This window comes from Ambystoma mexicanum, chromosome 3p (assembly GCF_040938575.1).
Source record: "Ambystoma mexicanum isolate Mex_15411 chromosome 3p, UKY_AmexF1_1, whole genome shotgun sequence".
In the NCBI taxonomy this organism is placed as follows: Eukaryota; Metazoa; Chordata; class Amphibia; order Caudata; family Ambystomatidae; genus Ambystoma; species Ambystoma mexicanum.
In genome coordinates this window covers 157323590-157344970 of record NC_090925.1, presented here as the reverse complement: position 1 = coordinate 157344970, position 21381 = coordinate 157323590, and the positions used below count along the sequence as shown (strand labels likewise).

Genomic DNA, 21381 nt, shown 5'->3' with positions numbered 1-21381 from the left:
TTCACTTGGTAAATCCCACTCTTAAATGGAACCACTTTAGTAGAAGTCGTACGGTGGACCTTCCCAACTGCCGACCCTTATAAGTATATATCAGGATTCTGCAGACATATAATCCAAAACAAATTATAACATGGGTATCTGTCAATTTAGTTCTTTATGAGAAAATTGAGTTTCTCTACAAGTGCACAGTGCCTTGCTTTTGAGGATGGGAGGGGTAAGGAAGCATGAAGGGGGTGCATAGAGAGGGGAGTGGAGAGAAGAAGATTATTGGAGAGGACAGAGGATGAGTGGGGGAAGGAAAGTGCTTGGACAGCATTGGAAGGTGTGTGTGAAGGGGGTCATTGGGAAGATACCATTATAGAAGGTTGAGACCAGTGATATTTGGAGAGATTAGAAATACAGTTCCAAGTGGACTTTTGCAGTTGTGAGATTATTAGTAGAGATACTGAGATATTTGGCAGGAGGGGGTAAAGGGCAATACGGTGTAAGTGATTTGCAAGATCGGCAAATCCATCCCTCATGCAGTGAGAAGCAGGCACCAGTCATTACTCATTTTTAGTTTAGGGAAAAGCCATCTTAATGTTGCCAAGTGACACTTTCGGAACTCCATTTCACTGTATGCCTTTAGCCGGCTTTTAGAAAGAACATGAATAGGAAGGGGGTAGAGAGGGGACCGGTAAGAGTGCAAGTGACAGGAACAGGAGAATGGACAGAGTGGGCAAGAGAGTGGCCCCTTTTGGCTTAAATATCATCTGACAGAGCTCAAAATGAATGGCTTTTTCCTGTCAAACTCTTGCAGACTTCCCTCCGTTACAACGTCCCTTGCTCGAAGGGTGACACCCCGTTTGACTTGGCGGTCTGGACTGTACCCGAAACCTGTAACCAGAAGTCCCAGAAGAGCTTTGAACTTCATGTAAATGTCAGGTAGGTTCAAGGTGGTCCGTGCCGCCATTGGTTGTCTAAACGCTTGCACCCATCTCACGTGTCCTCCCATGGATCATATCTGTTCATGTTGCACTTCCACCCTTCCAGTCACATTGTCTCATGGATTCCATCACATGGCCATCACTAGGACACAACTACAACCTGATCTTCCTGCTCCTCACTCCTCCAGCCTGGTTAAGAACACTAAGAGGCGGGCAGATATAGGGGTGCCAGGCAATCAACCTGATCTTCCTGGTCCTCCCTCCCCGAGCCCGGTAAAGAACACTAAGCGGCGGGCAGGCACAGTGGTGCATGGCAATCATCCTGATCTTCCTGCTCCTCACTCCTCTAGCCTGTCTGAGAACACTAAGCAGCGGGCAGACACAGGGGTGCAAGGCAATCAACATGAATCTTCCTGCTGCTTACTCCTGTAGCCTGGCTGAGAACACTAAGCAGTGTGCAGACACAGGGGTGCAAGGCAATCAACCTGAATTTTCCTGCTCCTAACTCTAACCTGGCTGAGAACAATAAGAGTTGGGCAGACACAGGTGTGCAAGGCAATCAAACTGAATCTTCCTGCTCCTTACTCCTCTAGCCTGGCTGAGAACACTAAGTGGCAGGCAGACACAAGAGTGCCAGGCAATCAAGCTGATCTTCCTGCTCCTCACTCCTGTAGCCTGGCTGAGAACACTAAGTGGCAGGAAGATATAGGACTGCCAGGCAATCAACTGATCTTCCAGCTCCTCAATCCTGTAGCCTGGTTGAGAACACTAACCGCTGGGCAGACACAGAGGTGCAAGGCAATCAACCTGAATCTTCCTGCTCCTCACTCCTCTAGCCTGGCTGAGAACACTAAGTGGCGGGCAGAACCAGGGGTGCAAGGCAATCAACCTGAATCTTCCTGCTCCTCACTCCTCTGGCCTGTCTGAGAACACTAACCGTCGGGCAGGCCCAGGGGTGCAAGGCAATTAACCTGATCTTCCTGCTCCTCACTCCTCTTGCCTGGCTGAGAAAACAAAGCGGCAGGCAGACACAGAGGTGCAAGACAATCAACCTGAATCTTCCTTTGCAACTCTTGGCACACTCTTGCATCTCATTGCAAATATACAGAAAAGGGAGGTGGAGGAGCAAGTGGTGTGATACAAAGGGGGATCAGAATGCACGGGGAGGGTTCATGGCCCATATACACATGGCGAGAGGGGCAAGAGTGAGTGTGAGTGAGGACTCCCCTGCCAGAGGCAATGCACTAAGTGTGATCACTCCAATGCCCTGCCATGAAAGCTCAAGGGCATAAATAGGATTACTTGATTGGCAAGCATTTTTTAAAACATTATGGGCCTCATTACACGGTAGGCGGTGGACCAAGGTGCTCGTAGCACCTTGGTCCATGCCGGTAAATTGCCGGCACCGCCTTGGCGGAAAGGGGAATTGCCGCCCTACTCCAAGGTTGGTGGGGCGGTAATTCCCCCTTCCACCATTGCCCTTCCCCATTTATGCCCCATAGGGCATAATGGGAATGGGGAAGGTGCTAATTACGGTACCGCAAATTTGCAGTGCCGTAATTAGCACCAAGGTCCCTTTGCGGGTTGGGTTTTAACGCCTGCAAAAAGCAGGCGTTAAATTCCCCAACCCGCAAAGCGACCTCGTAGTATGGCGGTAAGGGTTAACGGTCACCGTTACCATTAACGGTCACCGTTAACCCTTACCGCCGTCCGTGTAATGAGGCCCTATATCTTTGGAAAATATGGAAGACGAGCAAACAATATGACACACTGTGGTGAGTTAAATGCATGCTACAAGCATTGCTATGCCAACCAGATATGTTGTGTCCTTTAACAAGTCATCAATAATTCCCTCATAGGTTCTTTATTATTACTTGTTCTCACAGGTGTGGCACACATTCTAAGGTTGGTACCCTAAGTCTGTCCTTGGACAGGATAGGGAGGGGGGTCACTCCTGTCTCCTCCTCTTCTGGGCTAGAACGTTTCCTAGGAGATTAGGGTTATCAGCCCCCGCCTATGCTCTGCCTCCATTTGTTTCCACACGCCAATGTTGTTGTTGGCACCACTCTTCCATACTCGCCTCTCCTGCATTGCAGTTCTCAAGCTGGCTCACGTCCAGGGCCGGACTGGGACCTGTGGAATCAGAAAAAAAAAAACAATATTACGGCTGTTACACCGAGCAAAGGGAAATACACCGACACAGGCTTATAAAGATTCCCAGAATCTTTATTACAAAACTGAACAGTATTCAACAAAGTATACAAATAGCTATTTGGCCGTCAATACATCACAGAGACCACCAGCAGGGTTCAATGTGAGCAGTGAGAGAATTTCCTAGCTGGACATCGACGCATTTATACAATTTGTAAAATGATGTCCAGCCCTCTTACAGGTTAATCATGCACTGGGCTAGGGTCGCGCCAGGTTCACTTTCCTAATTTACATATCTCGTGCATGCGGTTTATTTTTCAATACATTTACTAACACACTCCATTATTCTTTAATTTAACATTTACACTCTTTACATATTGTTTTAATACAGACCAAACAATGTTTCAAATATTATATTCGGATAGCATTACTGTTCTTGTATACTTGTAGTTTTAACATTGCTAATTCAAGTAATCCCCTGCTCCCGAGGTCAACAAAGGACAAGGTCTACATGACCCTAACATGTAGCCTGAGGGCAGGTTGGACATTAACTCCCCTACAGAGGTTGGATAGGTTAAGGCAAGAACAAGGACACACGAGACGGCCATTTTAGATTACAGGGTGACTTTGTATAAAACCCCAAAATGGCGGTTTCTAACCTAAAATGGAGGCTTGATTCAAGATGGCGGCTTACATCAATTTCTAAAGTCAAGACCTTGCTGCAGAGAGTTATTCGCGTACAATTTTAAGCAACTTGGCGTAGGCCAATATACATACAAATCGTTTGTAATAAGAGGCATAATTTAATATCCGGTTTGACAGGACCCAAAAGTGGCCCTGGAAATCTTTTTTCAAAGAGGCCCCATATTTCGCCAAACGACTGAGCGCAGTGCCTGATCCCAACCATTCTACGAGGGGATTGGGAGTATCACCTACTAAAATGTTGAATACAATGAGTCCAGATTAGTGCATTTAAAGCATGTTTTCAACATGTATGGATTAGAAAAGTAAGTTTTAAAGAAGTTCATGAGAGGGATCTGGGACATTACACATTTTGCAGATGAGAAAAACTAGTGGTGAGAGTAGCTGGGCATATAATGCCTAATATTGATACACAACCTCAAACTGTTGGCTTTGTCGATGCTTGTTTTTAACAGGATTTCAGTGAAGGACATGCATAGTGCTTATAAATCGAGTAGGTGAAGGCAGATCTGGTTGACATTTTTATTACACCAGTAGCGCTTAAGTCATTAAGTCTCAGAAGACTGCTTTGAGAAAACAATGGCAGGCAATTCAAGCACAAAGTTTGATAGAAAGGCTTAATAAAGCTAGCTCAAAAATATCAACGGAGGACGTGCTTTTGGTGGAGAGGGGCAGAAAGCATGTGGAAAAGTCCACGGGGATTAGCATGGCCATGAGCAGTCAATGCATGGATAATTAACCAAAAAACATGTACAAGCTTTGTGTCCCAAAAGGCACCATAGTGTCAGAAAGTGGACAGTAGGATTCAGGGAGTTGATGTTGGGAGAGCGAGAAGATCGGCCAAACAGGATCTGTGAATAACACTTAGAGGCGAGTAAAATCATTTTAAATATATGAGAGATGCCACGGTACGTACACTGCACATCCCTACACATATGCAATGGGCAATCATATAGTCCACAATGTAAATCTCGATAACAAATATCTGAATTCAAGATCATTTTCAAATAAGGAGTTATCCACCAACTGTGAAATTATTAATTGTCCCTCCACCAAGGTCTGGCACAGGCCGCACAGAGCTGCAGTCATGGACACCACCAGTGGGTGTGGCCTTCGCTAGCCAGCTGAGCTAGGCCATACCTGAGTTAGCCACAGTGTTCACTGAAACCAGGACTCACTTCAGAGGGAGCTTTGAAATGAATGTCAGTTCATTTGCGGGCAAGCTAGCTCAGGGGTTTAAGAGTTTGTGCCAGAAATCTGTATTCAGCCTGTGCAAAACAAATACAGATGTTCAACCTAGTAAGTGGCCCCTTCATCCTTCCCCAGTCACTAAATCTATTTTTTTTAAAACAATGTTTCTTGATTCCAACAAACAACACAACAAAAGAAAAAAACAGACAGTGAACAACAAATGTGATTTCCAATTATCCTGTGTAGTTTCATAATATGTCCACCGCCTTCCCATTACCCCCTCCCCTATCCCGAGACTACCCCTCAACACCACCTTCCCCAACTCTATCTGGGGACCCCTTCCCTCTGCTCCCTGAGGAATCATCGTCTACTAGACAAGTCTGAGCAGACCCAGATAGTGTAGCCGCTGGGTGCCTCCAGGCTGTCAGTGTCTCCACTCCCCTCCACCCTCTATTGACTGGTTCGCTCCACACTACCGTTTCCACATCCTCCCATTTCTGTAAGTCGTGCCTACAAGTTTCTGCTTTTGGTCTGTTGCTTTCTTTCCAACCCATGGCAATCCTGTGCTTAGCAAGTATATAGGCCAGGTCCTTGAGTTTACTCGCATTTATCAACCTACGCGGCCTAGGAAACCCCTCTACCATACACGCCCACAAAGATTCCACCTCCAGATTAATCCCTTTCTCCTTCAAGAGGTGGGCCACCTCCCCCCAGAATCTCTTTATTTCCGGGCATGCCCAGAACATATGCACCAGTCCCACGTTCACCTCCCCACATTTAGGACATGTTTGTATTCCTGCATTCTTAAACTGTGCAATCTTCTGAGGGGTCATATACGCTCTATGGGTAACAAATAACTGGATTTGTTGCAACCTTGCATTCCTGGACACTTTTTTGTGGTATCCCTTGGCCCTCATCCACAACCCGTCACTCATAGATTCTCCGGCTTCCTCCTCCCAGTCCTGTCTCAAATGGAGCACTTCGCTTCCCACCTTTGACATCAGCAATTCATAAATTCGGGAGACCTCATGGCTTCCATCTGATACATCGTAAAAGGTTTTTATGGCCGTGTCGGGCTGCAGCTCCAGCACTATTTCTGACCAAGTGTCTCTTGTCTTCCGCACCAACCTAGTATTAGTGATATACTGACCCTGGTGTAAACCAATGTCTTCTACCAGTGTGTCAAACTCCACTGCCTTCCCATCTTGCCATACATCCCCCAGCTTTGCTATACCAATCGGTTCCCAGTGCTTCCGGACTATCTTCCTCAATTGCTCATCCACTCCATTCAGTGCCACTAGCGGCATCTGTGGGGAACATGGGTTTGGGTTCTTTATGGCAAGGCAAGCCCTTCGCCAAATCGTTCATCCTAAGTCTAACGTTCTTGTTCCTCCAACCTGCTGTGTTTTCGGCAACCATATTTATTCTTTTAGAAAACATGGGACACATTTAGCTCTCAACAATCTGGACTCTGATGTAGAGTCCTCTGATAAACACCTCGCAACATACTGCAGCTGGCTGGCCAGATAGTAGATCTCAAAATTAGGTAATTTAATGCCACCCTGGTCATACGTGTTTTGCAGTTTCCATAGCACTATTCTGTTCCTAGTATTGTGCCATATGAACCCTCTACATATACCCTGGAGTTTGTCAAAGAATCGCTTGGGTATCACCCATGGCATATTTGCGAAGTAGTGCAACAGTCTAGGCAGCACCACCATCTTTAACAGTGCTACTCTCCCCATCATGGTCAGAGGGAGCTTTGCCCAGAACCTGATGCTATTTTCAATGTTAGCCACTGCCTTCTCTGTGTTCGGCTTGTATTCGACCTCAACAGAGTGGTATACATCAACCCCCAGGTATCTAAACGTCTCAGTCTCCCATTGTATTTAATTTATTTATTTACATTTATAAAGCGCACACCGGCCCTTGGGCATTGTGGCACTGTTACAGTATGCTTACTTAGTTGCGAGGTGAGTACAGTTAGATGACAGTGCAGACAATAATGACAACAGGAGAGTGGACAATAGAGGTTCCTTGGTTACAGTGGAAAAATATAACAAGACGGGTCCAAGGTTACAATGGAGCCAGGACAAATAACAGACAGTTATTAGTGATAAATTGTTAACATTACATAGGAGTGCCGGAGCTGTTCAACATTACAGATGGGTGGTGGTAGGTCTACATAGTATAGTTAATTGAAGAGTTTGGTTTTCAGCCCTTTACGCAAGACTGTATTTGATGTTTCATTTCTGAGGTCTGTGGGCTGGGCATTCGAGTTTTGGGTGCTAGATGTTGGAAGCTGGAGCCTCCTGCTTTAGTTCTTTTGAAGGAGGTGACGTAGATCTGGTTGGAGTGGTGCATTCTAAAGGGCCGGGATGATATGATGGGGTGATCTTTTCAGATAGATAGGTGGGGCAGTGCGGGAGAGGCACTTGTGTGTGATGGCCATGATTTTGAATAGGATGCGCTCTTTGATTGGCAACCAGTGCACATTTCTTCTCGCCTGAGAGATGTGTTCCCTTTTAGGGATGCTCAGTGCTGCCCTGAGGGCGTTGTTTTGCATGACTTGTATCTTATTAAGGTTTTTAGAGGTGGTTCCCAGGAAAAGGGCATTACAGTAGTCGAGTTTGGCACCGACTCTTAGCCCTGGCTATTGCAAGGCAGTTTTCGGTTGACAAGTAAGGTTTGACAGCGTTGATGATTTTTGTGGTGAGTGCTGCTGAGGAGGCAATGGCACTGACTTGGCGCGTCATGGTCAAGGAGGAGTCAAGGGCTTTGATTGACGGTGATACAGTGATAGGCGTATCGTCAATGTTGAAGGTCATGTATTGGGGGTCGAGTTTATTGAGTGTCTCTTTGGTGCCTACCAAGAGGATCTCTGTTTTTTCTCCATTGAGACAAAGACCATTTGCTGCCATCCATGTCTGGATGGCTGCATAAATGCTAACTAGGGCATCTGAGTCTTGTTTGTAGGATCTGTTAGGGGGAGTAAGACTTGGGTATCGTCGGCATAGTTTGTGTATGCTATGCCGCGATTCCCCAAATCATTGAAAAGGGGTAAGGTGAAAGTATTATATAGGGTCGGTGCAGTACAGGAGCCTTTCGGGACTCCACAGTGTATGGTAGTGGGTGCTGCGCAAGCAGTGTCCGAGAAGACCCTCATAAGTCTCCCTTTGAGGAAAGACGAGATCCAAGCTATCGCATCAGAAGAGAAATGGGCAGCATTTTTGAGTTGTTTACAGAGAGTATCTTGGTTAATGAGATCAAACACAGCCGATAGATCTAGCAAGAGGAGAAGTGCCAGCTTGCCTTTGTCCATAATGTCACTGAGTTGTATCTTGAAATCAGGTAGGGCAGATCCTGTCCCATGGGCCGTGCAGAAGCCAGATTGCCACTTGCCTAGGAAACTGATGGATTTGGGTAAAAGCAATTTTGTCCAGAATTTTCAGCAGGAATGGGACGGTGGTGATAGGTCTGTAGTTGTTGGTTATCTCAGGATCGAGTGAAGGTTTTTTCAGATGTGGGCAAACCCATGCCTCTTTCAAGCATGCAGGGACTGTGTTAGAGTTGAATGAGGCATTAATGAAAGTTTTAAAGAATGTGGCTAAGGTGTCTGCACATTCTTTGAACAGTTTAGCTGGGCATGCATCACCTTTTCAATTGGATGGTCTGATTTTCCATACTATGTCCAGAACTTCGGCCTCCGTTACTTCTCTAAATGAGAAGAGTGTTTTCTCTTTTGCATCCTTGCTAGTCGTATGAGATGCTGGCATATTGTATTTGGAGAGGTCCTTGTAATGATCATATATCTTCTTCTGTAAAAGTTACATTTTATTGATCAGGGCTGTTTGTACACTCGTGCACCAGGCTTCGTCTTTAACGACTTCTTGTAAGTTGGTGTCTGGTGTGGACAGTTCCTTAAAGGTGGCAAATAGTTCTTTAGATTGTGAGGTAGCGTTAGTAATCCTATCATTGTAAAATGAGGATTTAGCTAGGACTATAGCTTTTTTGTATTGAGTAGCAAGAGTTCTGTAGGCGGTTAGCGTGGAATCCTGTGGAGATCCTTGCCATTTGCTCACAGCTTTGCGTTTGAGGACACGTAGTTCTTTCAGTTCGGAGGAGAACTCTGACCAGGATATTTTTTTCGTTTCTCTTTGTTCATCAGCCAATATCGAACAAAGGGCAAAAATTGCATCAACTGTTTCCGCTAGGATGTCCATGCTTGGTTTAATAGATATACATTTTGCTGCATAGTTGGAAGACGTTTTCCTAATTTCACAGCTGCTTTTGCAGGTTTCAGACTCCACCAACGAGGAAGATACAAGTCTATTTAAGTCAGGTGTGGCTGATAAATTAGTACTGGCCATCACATTTATACCTGGCTTATTGGTTTTGATAGGAATGCCAGAAGAATACAGCCGCAGATTCATGCAAAGATTTAACAAAGAGTTGTTATCATCAAAGGCCATGGACGTAGATGGCCATTGTCACCTTTGCAGTGGGAGCCAGTTCACTTGTGGTAATTTTAGGCATAACAGGCGAAAAGCCTGTTATCTTTGTGCAGTCCTTCCTTTTCTTTTGAGAGTCAGCCAATTTAGACAGAGATATTTCCTGAATACTTAGCGGTGAGCTAAGAAAGACCATTGAAGGAGCTTTGTGATTTTTTGGTGGGCACTGTGTTAGAATTTTGCCTGATCCCAGTGAGGCAATGGGTCTTTCTACCCTGCTCCGTAATGCAAAGCAGTGCGGTAGTAGAGGTGGTGGGTGTTTTTACTTCCCCTTCAAGCTTGCTGTGACAACCATATTTTCAGTAAGACAGTCAAATAATGTAAAATTCTCACCGCTGTATCCCCGGGTGTCCAGCGGGGACTGCAGTGAATGGCAGCACCTCCACTGCAACTCACTCTGCAAATGCGCACTCTAACGCACACCCAGGCTCCTTTAGTACAATCCAGGTGGGAGAGTCAAACACTGATCCAGGCAAAAGTAATAGAATGCTGAACACTTTTCAGGTCAGGCAGCAAAACACTGCGGTGACGGCTAGCACCTCGACTGCAACTTGCTCTTCAAATTACCACTATCCTCAATCTTCTGGTTTTACACTTCTGGAAAACCATGAGAATCTATCACCAAAATGTTTGCCTCTACCGACTTCCACCTATGGTGTCTTAAACAGATCCCCCACTACACGTGTATCATTTTGACCTGTTCTAACTAGACCTCCAGTTCATGATGTTGTGAAATGTCCACCTATGTTCAGTCCTCTTTCACAAAGCATCCTCCATGCCATCTCCTGGCTACCAAGCCGCCTTATCCTGCTACAGCTTATCTTGGATTGTAAAGTGTTTCCACGGGAGCATCTGAAGGCCTTTGTTTATTTTTTTTGCCAGTGAGGTTATCAATATGGCTCTCTGAACTCATATATGAGCTGGGGGAGTTGCCGTAGCTCTTCCTCTACAGTCCCAGGGCTAAGCAAGCAATATTACCACACCCTCAGGACTTCCCATCATGTTTGAAGCATCTCTGTCCTCAAAGATTACCCCATTTTCTTTTAAAATTATTTTTATTCAGTTTGTTACAAACTTTTAAAAAGAAAACCAAAAAATAAGAAGAATAAATCCTGTACAATAGTTAACCATAAAACTAAAAACACAGAAAAGCACATCATGGATTTGTTTCCCCTGCTTTATGACGAGCATCATGATCTCCTTACTCTCGTTGATGTAGTTAAATCAAGGTCATTTGGCAGACATGCATTGATTTTTGAGTTCGTTGTCACGGAGTCATCTGGGTATCAAGTTCCGGCTAAGCTTGTATGATCAATGGAGACAACGTTCTCGGTTGGTTTCGACTCCTTCTGAAGTGTACCCAATATCATTTTCAGGAAATTGATGAGGGGGAAGGTTGTTGTTTGCACCTTCAAATATGGCCGCCCACCATTGTTCCGCATCCCAAGTCGATTTTTTTTCAATTTCAGCTCTAAATAATTTTAGTCTCATATCTTGCAGAGCGGGGCAATAAAGCACTAGATGTTTTAAGTTTTCATCAGTGTTTTGACATAGTCTGCACTTTATGTCATTCACTTCGCTCTTTTTCCTTTGTTTTAGTATTTCTTTTGTTTCGAGTTGGTTCAGTTTGAATCTCAAGAATAAATCCCTTTGAGTTCTATCTGGAAATTTGATCAGGTATTTAGATAAGGTGTTGTAAGATTTGACTTCAGGTGGTACCAGCATCATACACTTGTGCTTTTTTCTTTGCTGTAATGTGTGTATCCAATCGCATTGCCAGAGTTTTCTTTTCACCTTATCTGGGTTACACCATAGCGTGTCATTTGAGGTTTCAAGAGTTTCTAGCAAATTGTTGCAGCTGGTCACCCATGTTCCTTGTATCGATTGATAATTTTTCTCAAAACTTTTATTCAGAATCTGGAATTGTGGAATATTATCTCTTCCATACACTTTCCTGTATAGTGATAGTGAGTTCCACAACATGTTTGCAGTTATGGATGTTAAACCCAGCTCAAACCTAATACAAGCCAGCGGTGTTCAATTAGGTAAGTTTAGAATTCTTTTCCAGAATGTGTATTAGAACGAGTCCCATATTTTGTACGAACATTCGAACAAGGTCTCAGCTCCATGAATTATGGATGGGACAACCTTACTTTTATAGAATTTCAGTGCTGGTTTAATACTGGATTTCCCATATTTGTTGTTAATCCTTATTCCCTGGTTGGTAACATTTTTACATTTGGAGTTGATTTCTTTTATCATTGGATCGTCGTTTCTGTTTGAGCTTATAATGATACCAAGATATCTAGCTCGGTCCACGGTCCTGAGTTTATCGTTACCAATTTTCTATTGGAACTTCTCGTTGTTTTTTTTTCGGCCGCCTAAGTTCTTTAGTTCTAGTATTTCGGTCTTTGCGATGTTAATTTCGAGACCATTTTCGCTTGTGTATTTGCTTAGCGCTTGCAGTTTTCGCTGTAGGCCAATTCGGGTTAGATCTAAGAGAACAATATTGTCTGCGTATAGAATCCAATTTATTGGGGTCCCGTTCAGTCTGGGTGGGAACGATGTGATTTTACTCATGGCTTGTCCCACATCGTGTGTGAAAAAGTTGAACAGGATTGCTCCTAAGAGGCATCCCTGTTTAACACCACACTCTGTGGTTATTGGTTTTGACTGGGTGCCGCCACGATCTAGCCTGATTTTTATGTTGGTTTCCAGGTATAGTTCTCTGATGGCACGAATAAGGCCCTCGGGACAGTTTTTCTCTTTTAGCTTTTTCCATAGCAGATCCCGGTTTACTGCATCAAAAGCATGTGCTAGATCCACGAAGGCTAGATACATGGGTTGTTTTTTTTTATTGCCTCCATTTTCATTATGTTAATTATTATTAGATTTAGGTTGCAGCCAACACCCCTTACAAAGCCGGTTTGCCTAATATCGTAGTTGCCAGATATCTTGATCCATGCTAACAGTTGAATTCGAAGCTGTGTTGCAAAGATCTTTCCAATTACATCCAGTAAGGCAATCGGCCTATAGTCCTGGGATCACTACGACTTCCTTTTTTGAAAATTGGAACTATGACCGCGCACTTCCATGAAGCAGGAATTCTCTTTTCTCTTAAGATGATCTCAAATAAGGCGTCACACATGTCGGCCCATTCTTCCGGATTTTGATTTAGTGTGAAATTGGTCAGGCCGTCAGGTGCAGGAGCCCTTGAGAAGTTTAATCTTGTAATGTTCAGAATGATGCCATCTCTAGTTATTATGATGTTCCATGGTCTATCTTCATCAAATTTTACTTGATCACAGATGTTCTGCCGTTTAAAGAGCTTAGTGTAATGTTCAATCCACTGTTCTTCATTTACCACTAAACTTGTGAAGGCGAATTGTCGAGCTTCAGTATTGTTTATGATTGCCCAAAATTCCTTTGATGTTTTCTTCCTCATGCTAGCTTGCATATGTTCTGCGTCGTTTTGTGCCATAATTGCCTTATGCGATTGTATCCAGTTTTTATAATTTCTTTTTAGTTTTTTGATTTCCTCTTCAATAGTTGTAGCCCTCATGGTTTTGAGAGCTTGGATATTTCTCCGTAGCAGTCGCTTCTTGGATACAATTTCATGATCATAGATGTGAGTAGGCCTGAATTGACTGTTTTTATTAGATGTTTTCACTTCTTTGTATTGATCCAGAAGGGGGGTGTAATTCATATCGCAACTTTCTTTAATTGCATCCTTGATGTTAACTATTTTTCCAGCATTTAATCTTAGTCTGGAACGTCCAGGTTCTACTTCTATGTCATGATTGTACCGGTCGTTATTATTTTTTTGAACAATGTTACTCATCACTAGAGTCACCAAGTTATGATCACTGTGAGACATGTTAGTTATTTTCAGTGACACAATTTTTTCAGCCATACTGTTCGAGGCAAAAACATAGTCTAGGATCGATTGTTGATTCTCCCGTTTCCAAGTAGCCTGAGCGGGCATGTCACCAGGTGTGTTTCCGTTTAACATTCTCATTTGTCTCATTCCCATTTTTTCTATCCAGTGATCAGCTGGCAGCTCGAGGTTTTTTCATCTTGGTCTCTTAGTTACTTCTTTTTTGTTGTTTCTGTTAGTATTCATGTTCAGGAAGTCAATATTCCAATCTCCACAAATGATTATTTGTGGATCGTCATGCTGTGTCATCATTTCATCTATGATTTCACATAAATCGTCAGAGAAATCCCAGGTCCCAGTGGTTTTGTGCTGCCAATAGATGTTTACTGTCAATAGTGGTTTGGAGGATCCAGTTTGTCTGACGGCACTGTCAATCACTGTCACTTGAATGTAGGATGATTTATTAGTTGATTTTATTATTCAGAGCCTAGATTGCTTTTTGACTAATGTTATCAGCCCCGACATAGGTCGGCCTGTTTTAGGTTTTATTGCTGGATTCATGGCTATTTCATAATCGGCGGTGATTGGTGTTGTCGATAACCACGTCTCTTGCAGACATAGAATATCTAAATTCATTAAGACATTAAGTTGATCCTGAAAGAGATGAAGATGACCACTTGTGTTCCATGAGCCGATATTTGTCAGCTCATCATCAGCCGTCCTTAAGCATTAGCTGTTACTGTTTGCATTTAATGCACTAGCTATTCAGGTCCAGTTTACTTCATTCTGAATTATCGGGCTCTGTGGAGTTTCTTTTGTGGTGTTACTCTCCTCTTTACCACACGGAATTGTGTTTTTTATAGATCGTCTTAGGACAGAAGCTGAATCTGCGGGTGGCTCAATGTCTTTAGTTGACTTTGTTGCTAACAGACTCTCGACGACACTAGGTATTGTGTGCTTGTTTTTTTTGTCAGTGCACGTTATAGTCTCTTTCTGTGCCGTCTCTGTTGTCCAGGACGCGTCCGTCGGACTTGTGTGGAACTGTTTTGTCCACATTTCCCATGGTCCAATCAGTGACTTTAAAGCCTACTTCAATGAGGGAGTCTTCTCCTTCTAGTATCAAATCTATGATGACTCCGTCATGAATATGCAGTAGGACTCTGTCCATTTGTGATTCGTTTAGAAACTCCACTGTTTTTATGTCTTTGGATGAGATATTTTTCAGTCGTTTTATGTGGTGGAATAAACTTAAGACATTGGCCCTCATTACGACCCTGGCGTTGGACCATGGTGCTAATAGCACCATGGTCCATGCCGGTAACTTACCGACTCCGCCATGGCGGAATGGGGAATTACCGCCCCATTCCGAGTTTGGCGGGGCAGTAATTCACCATGCCGCCGTGGCCCTTCCCCATTCCCATTTTTGGCCCATAGGGCTCAATGGAAATGGGGAATGCGCTAAGTACGGTGTCGCAAATTGCGGCACCGTACTTAGCACCAAGGTCCCTTTGCGGGTTGGTTTTTAACGCCTGCAAAAAGCAGGCGTTAAAATCTCCAACCCGCAAAGGGACCTCGTAATCAGGCGTTAAGGGGTTAACGGCGCCGCCACCTTTTACGGCGCCGTTAACCCCTTAATGCCAGGGTTGTGATGAGGGCCATTGGCTCTGTTTAAGATTATTCCATCGTCAGAGTCATATGTTCGCTCCAACAAAATACAAAACCGCCATGCTGGATTTACAGTCCAAAATGCTGGAAATTATGGATCAGGGAAAGGCTCGTTTAATAATATTGTTAGATCTGAGTGCCGCCTTCGACCTGCTTGACCACCAGCTCTTGCAACAAGCACTGGAGAAGGTCGCAAATTGTTCTAAGGAATCTATAAGCTGGTTAACATCCTTTTTAGAAAACAGAATATCCAGAGTACGCTGGGGCGACAAATTCTCCTCCGAATTTAACATCTTTTGCGGGGTTCCACAGGGAGCTAGTCTATCCCCTTTACTTTTCAATCTGTACATCCGGCTTCTATGTGAGCTACTACAACACTCCAGATATTCTTCACCAACTATGCTGATGATACTCAGCTGGTCCTGGAACTGACTGGGGATTACGCTAAAGATAGTAAGACTCTAAATACACTCTATGGTAACATCGAAGACTGGATGGACAATAACTGGATGTGCCTGAACGCAAACAAAACCAAATTAATTGTATTCGGCTCTACTCAGGCACGTGCCAAACTTTCCACAGAATATCAGGCTTTCAAAATCAAAGAGACCCTTATCCCAGTGACAGACAAGGTTAAAACTTTAGGCATGACGCTGGAAGCATCTCTCAATTCTGATGCCCAGGCGACCTATGTTAGTAAAAATTGTAACTACTACATCCGGCTACTTAAAGCCATCAGACCACTATTGAGTGAGAAAAACAGCGCCACAATTGCAAGAGCGACCGTCATGTCATGTCTAGACTATGGTAATGCTCTCCTGGTAGGAGCTAGTAAGCATAACATCCAAAAATTCCAACTGGTCCAGAACAACGCGATCAGAATGGTCAAAAGGAAGTCAAGAAGTGAACATATAAGTGAAGCTAGACGAGACCTTCACTGGATGAGAATAGAGGAACATATTCAATTCAAGTCTATGTGCCTTACTCACAAGTGCTTATATGGCAAAGCACCTGCCTACATGAAGTCCAAACTCACGTTTTACCATCCTCGTAGGGCATTAAGATCAGAGGCAAATGGATTGATAACACCCCTGAAATTCAAGAAAGAACTCGGCTTGGGCAGAGCTTTCCCGAACCGAGCAGCCTCCAACTGGAACAAATTACCTAAGCACCTTAGATTGGAGTCCAACCTTCTGGTCTTTCGCAAAAAAGTCAAAACAGAGCTCTTCAAGTAATCCCTCGTCTAGGCCACTCTGAATCAGCTAACTGGTATAAATCGGTCTGCCGTCCCGTCGCCTCTTCTAGCTCTATCTTGAGCTTGTACATGTCTTTTTGTAAGCGCCCCGATGCCCGTGGGCAGTCGGTGCTATATAAATATATAAAATAAAAAATAAATATAGTTTAATGGTGATTTTTTTACATGTTTTTTCTCTTGAGTTTCTTTGTTGTATGTTGCAGATTGGAATTCTTCATTCTGACTTGTGTCCATTTTTTTCTGATGGTACCTAGAGTTGTTGGCTTGATTTTGCAGCATTGTTTTCACAATTTTTTCAGGTTGGAAGTCAATTCTCTTTTTTTCGATTTTCGTTGGTCCCTCATTAAGAAAAGGGGGTTGCGACATCAGAACTTTTGTTTCAATAGTTTTCCTCCTTTCTTCTAAGGTAAGGAATTTAAGATTCATTGGTGACTTTAGCGCAGAAGTTGGTGGTAGAGACTATTCTATGGGCTTCGGAGAATCCTCAAATTCCACCAGTCTTAATAATTGTTTTTTTGTCGGTCTCGGTGGCATTTGCACGGACAGTTGTCTACCTTTATCGGAGGGTGAGTCAAGATGGGACACTTGATGTTTGTTGACGTGGTCTGGCAATTCGTCGTTCTCAACGTATTCCTCATCACTTATTTCGTAGGTTGATAGGTCCAGCAATTCATCAGATCCTTCCTCCTTATTTTTTTGAGTTTTACTAACCTCTTGGATCCTGTCAGTTTTGAGGGTCATTGTTCGTTGATGGGTGTCTACTGCGGGTGAGTCGCTTGTTGTTTCGGCTGTCTGCACCTCTATATTTAGCGATTTCAGATTCCTTAGAAATTTTCGAGAACCATTTCTAATTTTTCTTTTTGGACATGATATGTTTTTTGTTTTCTTTTTACACTTCCCATGTTTTGGTGTCAAGTTTTGTTGAGGAATCTGTACTTCTTGATTTTTTAAAAAAAATATTGGATAAGAAGGTTGTGTCTTTTCAGGCTCAGCATTGCAAATCATGGCTTCTGGATTTGCGGTGATCTTAGCATTGGTGGAAGAGCCTTCCTTGCAAATCTCAATCTCTTGATTGGATGTGGCGACGAGAATATCCATTGTCGCAAGATCAGTTTGGTTATTATTTGTTATTCCACTTAGCCCTTGTATATTGATCTCAGCATCGTCTTTAGTCGCAGACAGCTCTGTGAGGTCAATTAGTGTTGAGGTCTCAGGATTATCAAAATTAACTTGTTCCAAACTGCTCCTTCTTAATCCATTAACTTGCAGTTTATCGGAGCATGTTGATTCACCTATCCTACACGTTGGAAACAAGTTCCTCTCCGTAATCAAACTGGTTTGTCGTATAATCTCTCTTTCAGCCTCACAAGTACAAGAACATTTTCGTTCCACTCGCTCACTGTTAGAGTGTTTATCGGTGGACTGAGATCCTATTGCTATTGCAATGTTCTCCAGCTGAGTCTTTTTAAGAATCGAGAGGGCTTCTCTTGCCACCTCGGCTAACAATTTCTTGTCCTCAGCTGAGCACCGCAATTGTTCTTTTAATAGATCATTCGCTTTCACCAGAGCTTGTATGTCGTCATGGTTCTGAATCATCATTTCTCGTATTTCACATTCGATATTAACAGTTTTTGAATTGATTAGCGCTATTATTGTGTTTTGATCACGATAATTGTCATTAAATTGTTCGTACATTTTTACAAATGGAGCCGTAGCTATTGTGATAGCTGATGATATTTTTGGTAACATTTCTGAGCTGATCTTCTCTGCTAGAGAGCTTGTTGAGCATGGTCTCTGTCTTACTGGGTGAACTTGAGACAATTTTACATTCATTAGTCTTCTTACTTTGGGAAATGCTCTTTCAGCAATTGATGAATCAGAGGAGTTATCCTCAGAAGAGGAAGAAGTGATCTGTTCATCTATTCTGGCGCTCCTGATGGTTCTTACAGCAATTTCCGTGTACGTTTCACTTCACGATTTTTAAAATCGCTTATCTGTACTCGGTTCTGCGAGGACATTATGTCGCCTTGGGCGCTCATGTCCAGTCGCCGGCGTTTTGTTGCACCACACATCACACTTGTTTGTTCTTTAGATAATTGGTTCATGGTGGTGATTTCATTTGTGGTATTAGAGTCGCTAAAGTTGTTATGCTGAGCACAGTTAGCCGTCAGTACAGGATTAGATGTATCAAATGAGCCTCCCTTTTGTACTTTCTCGTTCAAGAGTCTTAAGTCTGTCAGTAATTGGTCAGCGACTGCCAATGAGTTTCTGCGTCCGTCTGCAGAACTAAAAGTCTGCGCACTCATGGATTTGTCCGAGTCGTTTGTAAGTTGTTCACAATTTTTGTTTGTGTCATTCCATAAAGCAGTGTGCATGGTGTTAACTAGAAGTGCTTTTTTTTTGGTGACTCATTAATTTTTCCACTTTACTGGTGCCTGTCAACGGCATTCCTCAGACTTCATCGGTCTGGATTCCATTGTTCACAACCTGTAATGCATTCTACACTTCACTCTCCAAACAGCAACAGGAGCAAGCAAGTCTGTCGTGCTCAATTGCGCTATCCTCCCTCACGCAGACTGTCTCCCGCTCACTGCCCTCGGAGCAGGAGTCTCTCTGGGATCCCCGAGCGGCCTCCGCAGAGGCCAACCCCTTCGCCATCGACGAGACGTCCTGGGGGTGGGTCACGGGACTCGCTCCCCCCACAGCAGGTTCGTCGCTCTCCAGCGAAGCGGCTGCCAGGGGGAGAGCAGAGGGGGCAGATCCCGGAAGCACTCCGCCCCCCTCCGCCCTCCGACAACTCCAAGGGGCGGCCGTGCCCGCTCGAACCCTCGACAGGCCATCCCAACCCTCCTCCCAACCTGGCCTCGCCTCCGGCATTTTCCTCAGAGACCGCGGCCAGGGAGGGTACCACAGCGTCCGCCACGAAAACGGCAGCGCTGGGAGCTAAGACCGCTGTCGAATCAGAACCGGCAGATCGACCCGCCAAGTCCACCGACTCCAATCCGGTCACATCAACGCAGGTTAGTGACGGATGTGATTTTGCTTTTACTTTTTCATTGTGTTTGTTAAGAGCAGTTAGTCTTGCCGGGTCATATAATTCAAGTGGGTGTGTTTTTGAGGCTACAGTGACTGTACGGTTCAGATCCTGAGACTCGGACACCAGGCGGTGGCTGAGTTGATCTACTGTTGAATTGCAACGTCGATGTTGCAACTGAGTCTGTGGTTGCATAGTCAGTGTCGGGATAGAAACAGTTCCTTGTATTGTTTTCCTTGTCAAAGATCGTGACAAGGCATGTTGTTGGAATGATATTGAAGCAGGTAGATGAAGGGATGTAACTAAGGGAGGGAGGGAGAGGGGGGGCACTGCTGGGGCATTGTTCAAGGTGTCCATTGGCTTACCTTGTCAGTATTCAGCTCACCCCACGAACACCACAAACACTCTGCTGCACTCCGCTACGCTTCGCGTTAGTGGTGGGTTTTTGAGCAGTAGTCTCCTCCTCCAACAGTTGCAATGGAAAACACACTGTAGCTGCAGCTCCTCCAAACACCACAAACACTCTGCTGCACACCGCTACGCTTCGCGTTAGTGGTGGGTTTTTGAGCAGTAGTCTCCTCCACCAACAGTTGCAATGGAAAACACACTGTAGCTGCAGCTCCTACAAACACCACAAACACTCTGCTGCACTCCTCTACGCTTCGCGTTAGTGGTGGGTTTTTGAGCAGTAGTCTCCTCCTCCAACAGTTGCAATGGAAAACACACTGTAGCTGCAGCTCCTCCAAACACCACAAACACTCTGCTACCCCCATTTTATCCCACCTATTAGGCATCCACTGCACCCTACCCTGGGTAAAGGCAAATGTGGACTACCATGTCACAGCTCCAGTTCAGCATCTTTCATGCACCAGGAGGCCAGTAGCTCCTGCTCCCCTGGAAGTAGAGTTCCTCTGAGCTGCTATTTGCATTTTTTTCACTCTCTGCTCTTTCCCGCTACAGGCAATCCATGACATCTTACTCTAGCTTGACCGTACACTCATTGCATCCACGTCATCAGTTACAGGGGCCCACTCAGCGCATCACTTAACTGTATTTGAAGGATTTTACAGCCGGTGGAACTCACCAGAAGGGGCCATCTTAACATGTTGGTGGGGCAGCACCAGTCACTACCATGTATCTGATGTTCCTGAGCACAGCGTGTATGGCACGGGACCTCCTGGGATCGCACTTGGTTCTCACATAGGCTTTGCATTCCAGAGTGGGCATTTACACTGAAAATGGCTGTTTATCCCTGTCAGTATGTATAATCAAAACAAATGAGGGGATGGCAGGGAGGTTTAGAATTAATCTTATCCCTGACATACATCGGGACAAACTTCCAGACAATATTTCTTCACCATGCCAAGCCATTACTGAAAGGGGAAACACCATATGCAAATCAGGCTTGGTCCCACCCTAAAAGGGTCCATCCGGTACAAACAGATTGGTCACTTCTTTTCTGTACAGGATCACAAGCATCCCCAGACATGTTTCGGCCTCATAGGGAGTCATCAGTGAGGTGTAGCTTGGGTCTCTAGGTCCCACAGGCTCTTGACCCAAATCTCAGCATACCCATCCCACTGTGGGTGATTATGCTAAACAAGTGAAGTGATGGCTGATAGGTTTCAGAATAATCTTAACCTCTGGCATTGCACCGGGTAACCATCCAGATCATTGTTCCTCAGCCTGCCAAGCCATTACAGAAGGGGAAAGACCGTATGCAAATCAGGCTTGGTCTCACCCTAAAAGTGGCAGTCCAGCCCTAGCTGCTTGTTCACGTCCCATCTCCACAAGCCCACAAGCATCTCCAGACATGTTTCAGCCTCATTGGGCTTCATCAGGGAGGTTTAGTTTGGGTATTTATTTACATGCTCATTGTCGCTTGTCAGTAAATGCCTGCAACAGTACAGAACACTCACTCACGTCGATATGCTCACTCATTCCGAAAAGGCCTGCCATGGCGGAGCTTTGTGATTGTGCCTACCTGCAACAGAGTGGATATTTCACTCATGTAGACACCCTCAGACTTTCAGTAATGTTCAGCAATGGAACACATTTCAAATCGTGTT

The 21381-nt window shown here is 44.4% G+C and overlaps 1 protein-coding gene across 1 annotated transcript in view; it reads left to right on the top strand.

The window, feature by feature from the left end:
• Positions 1–21381, top strand: part of LOC138580190 (alpha-2-macroglobulin-like) — a 273947-nt gene that overhangs the window by 226407 nt on the left and 26159 nt on the right. The window contains exon 31 of the mRNA XM_069650527.1: positions 800–924. Coding sequence (XP_069506628.1) covers positions 800–924 — 125 coding nt within the window. The remainder of the gene's footprint in view (positions 1–799; positions 925–21381) is intronic.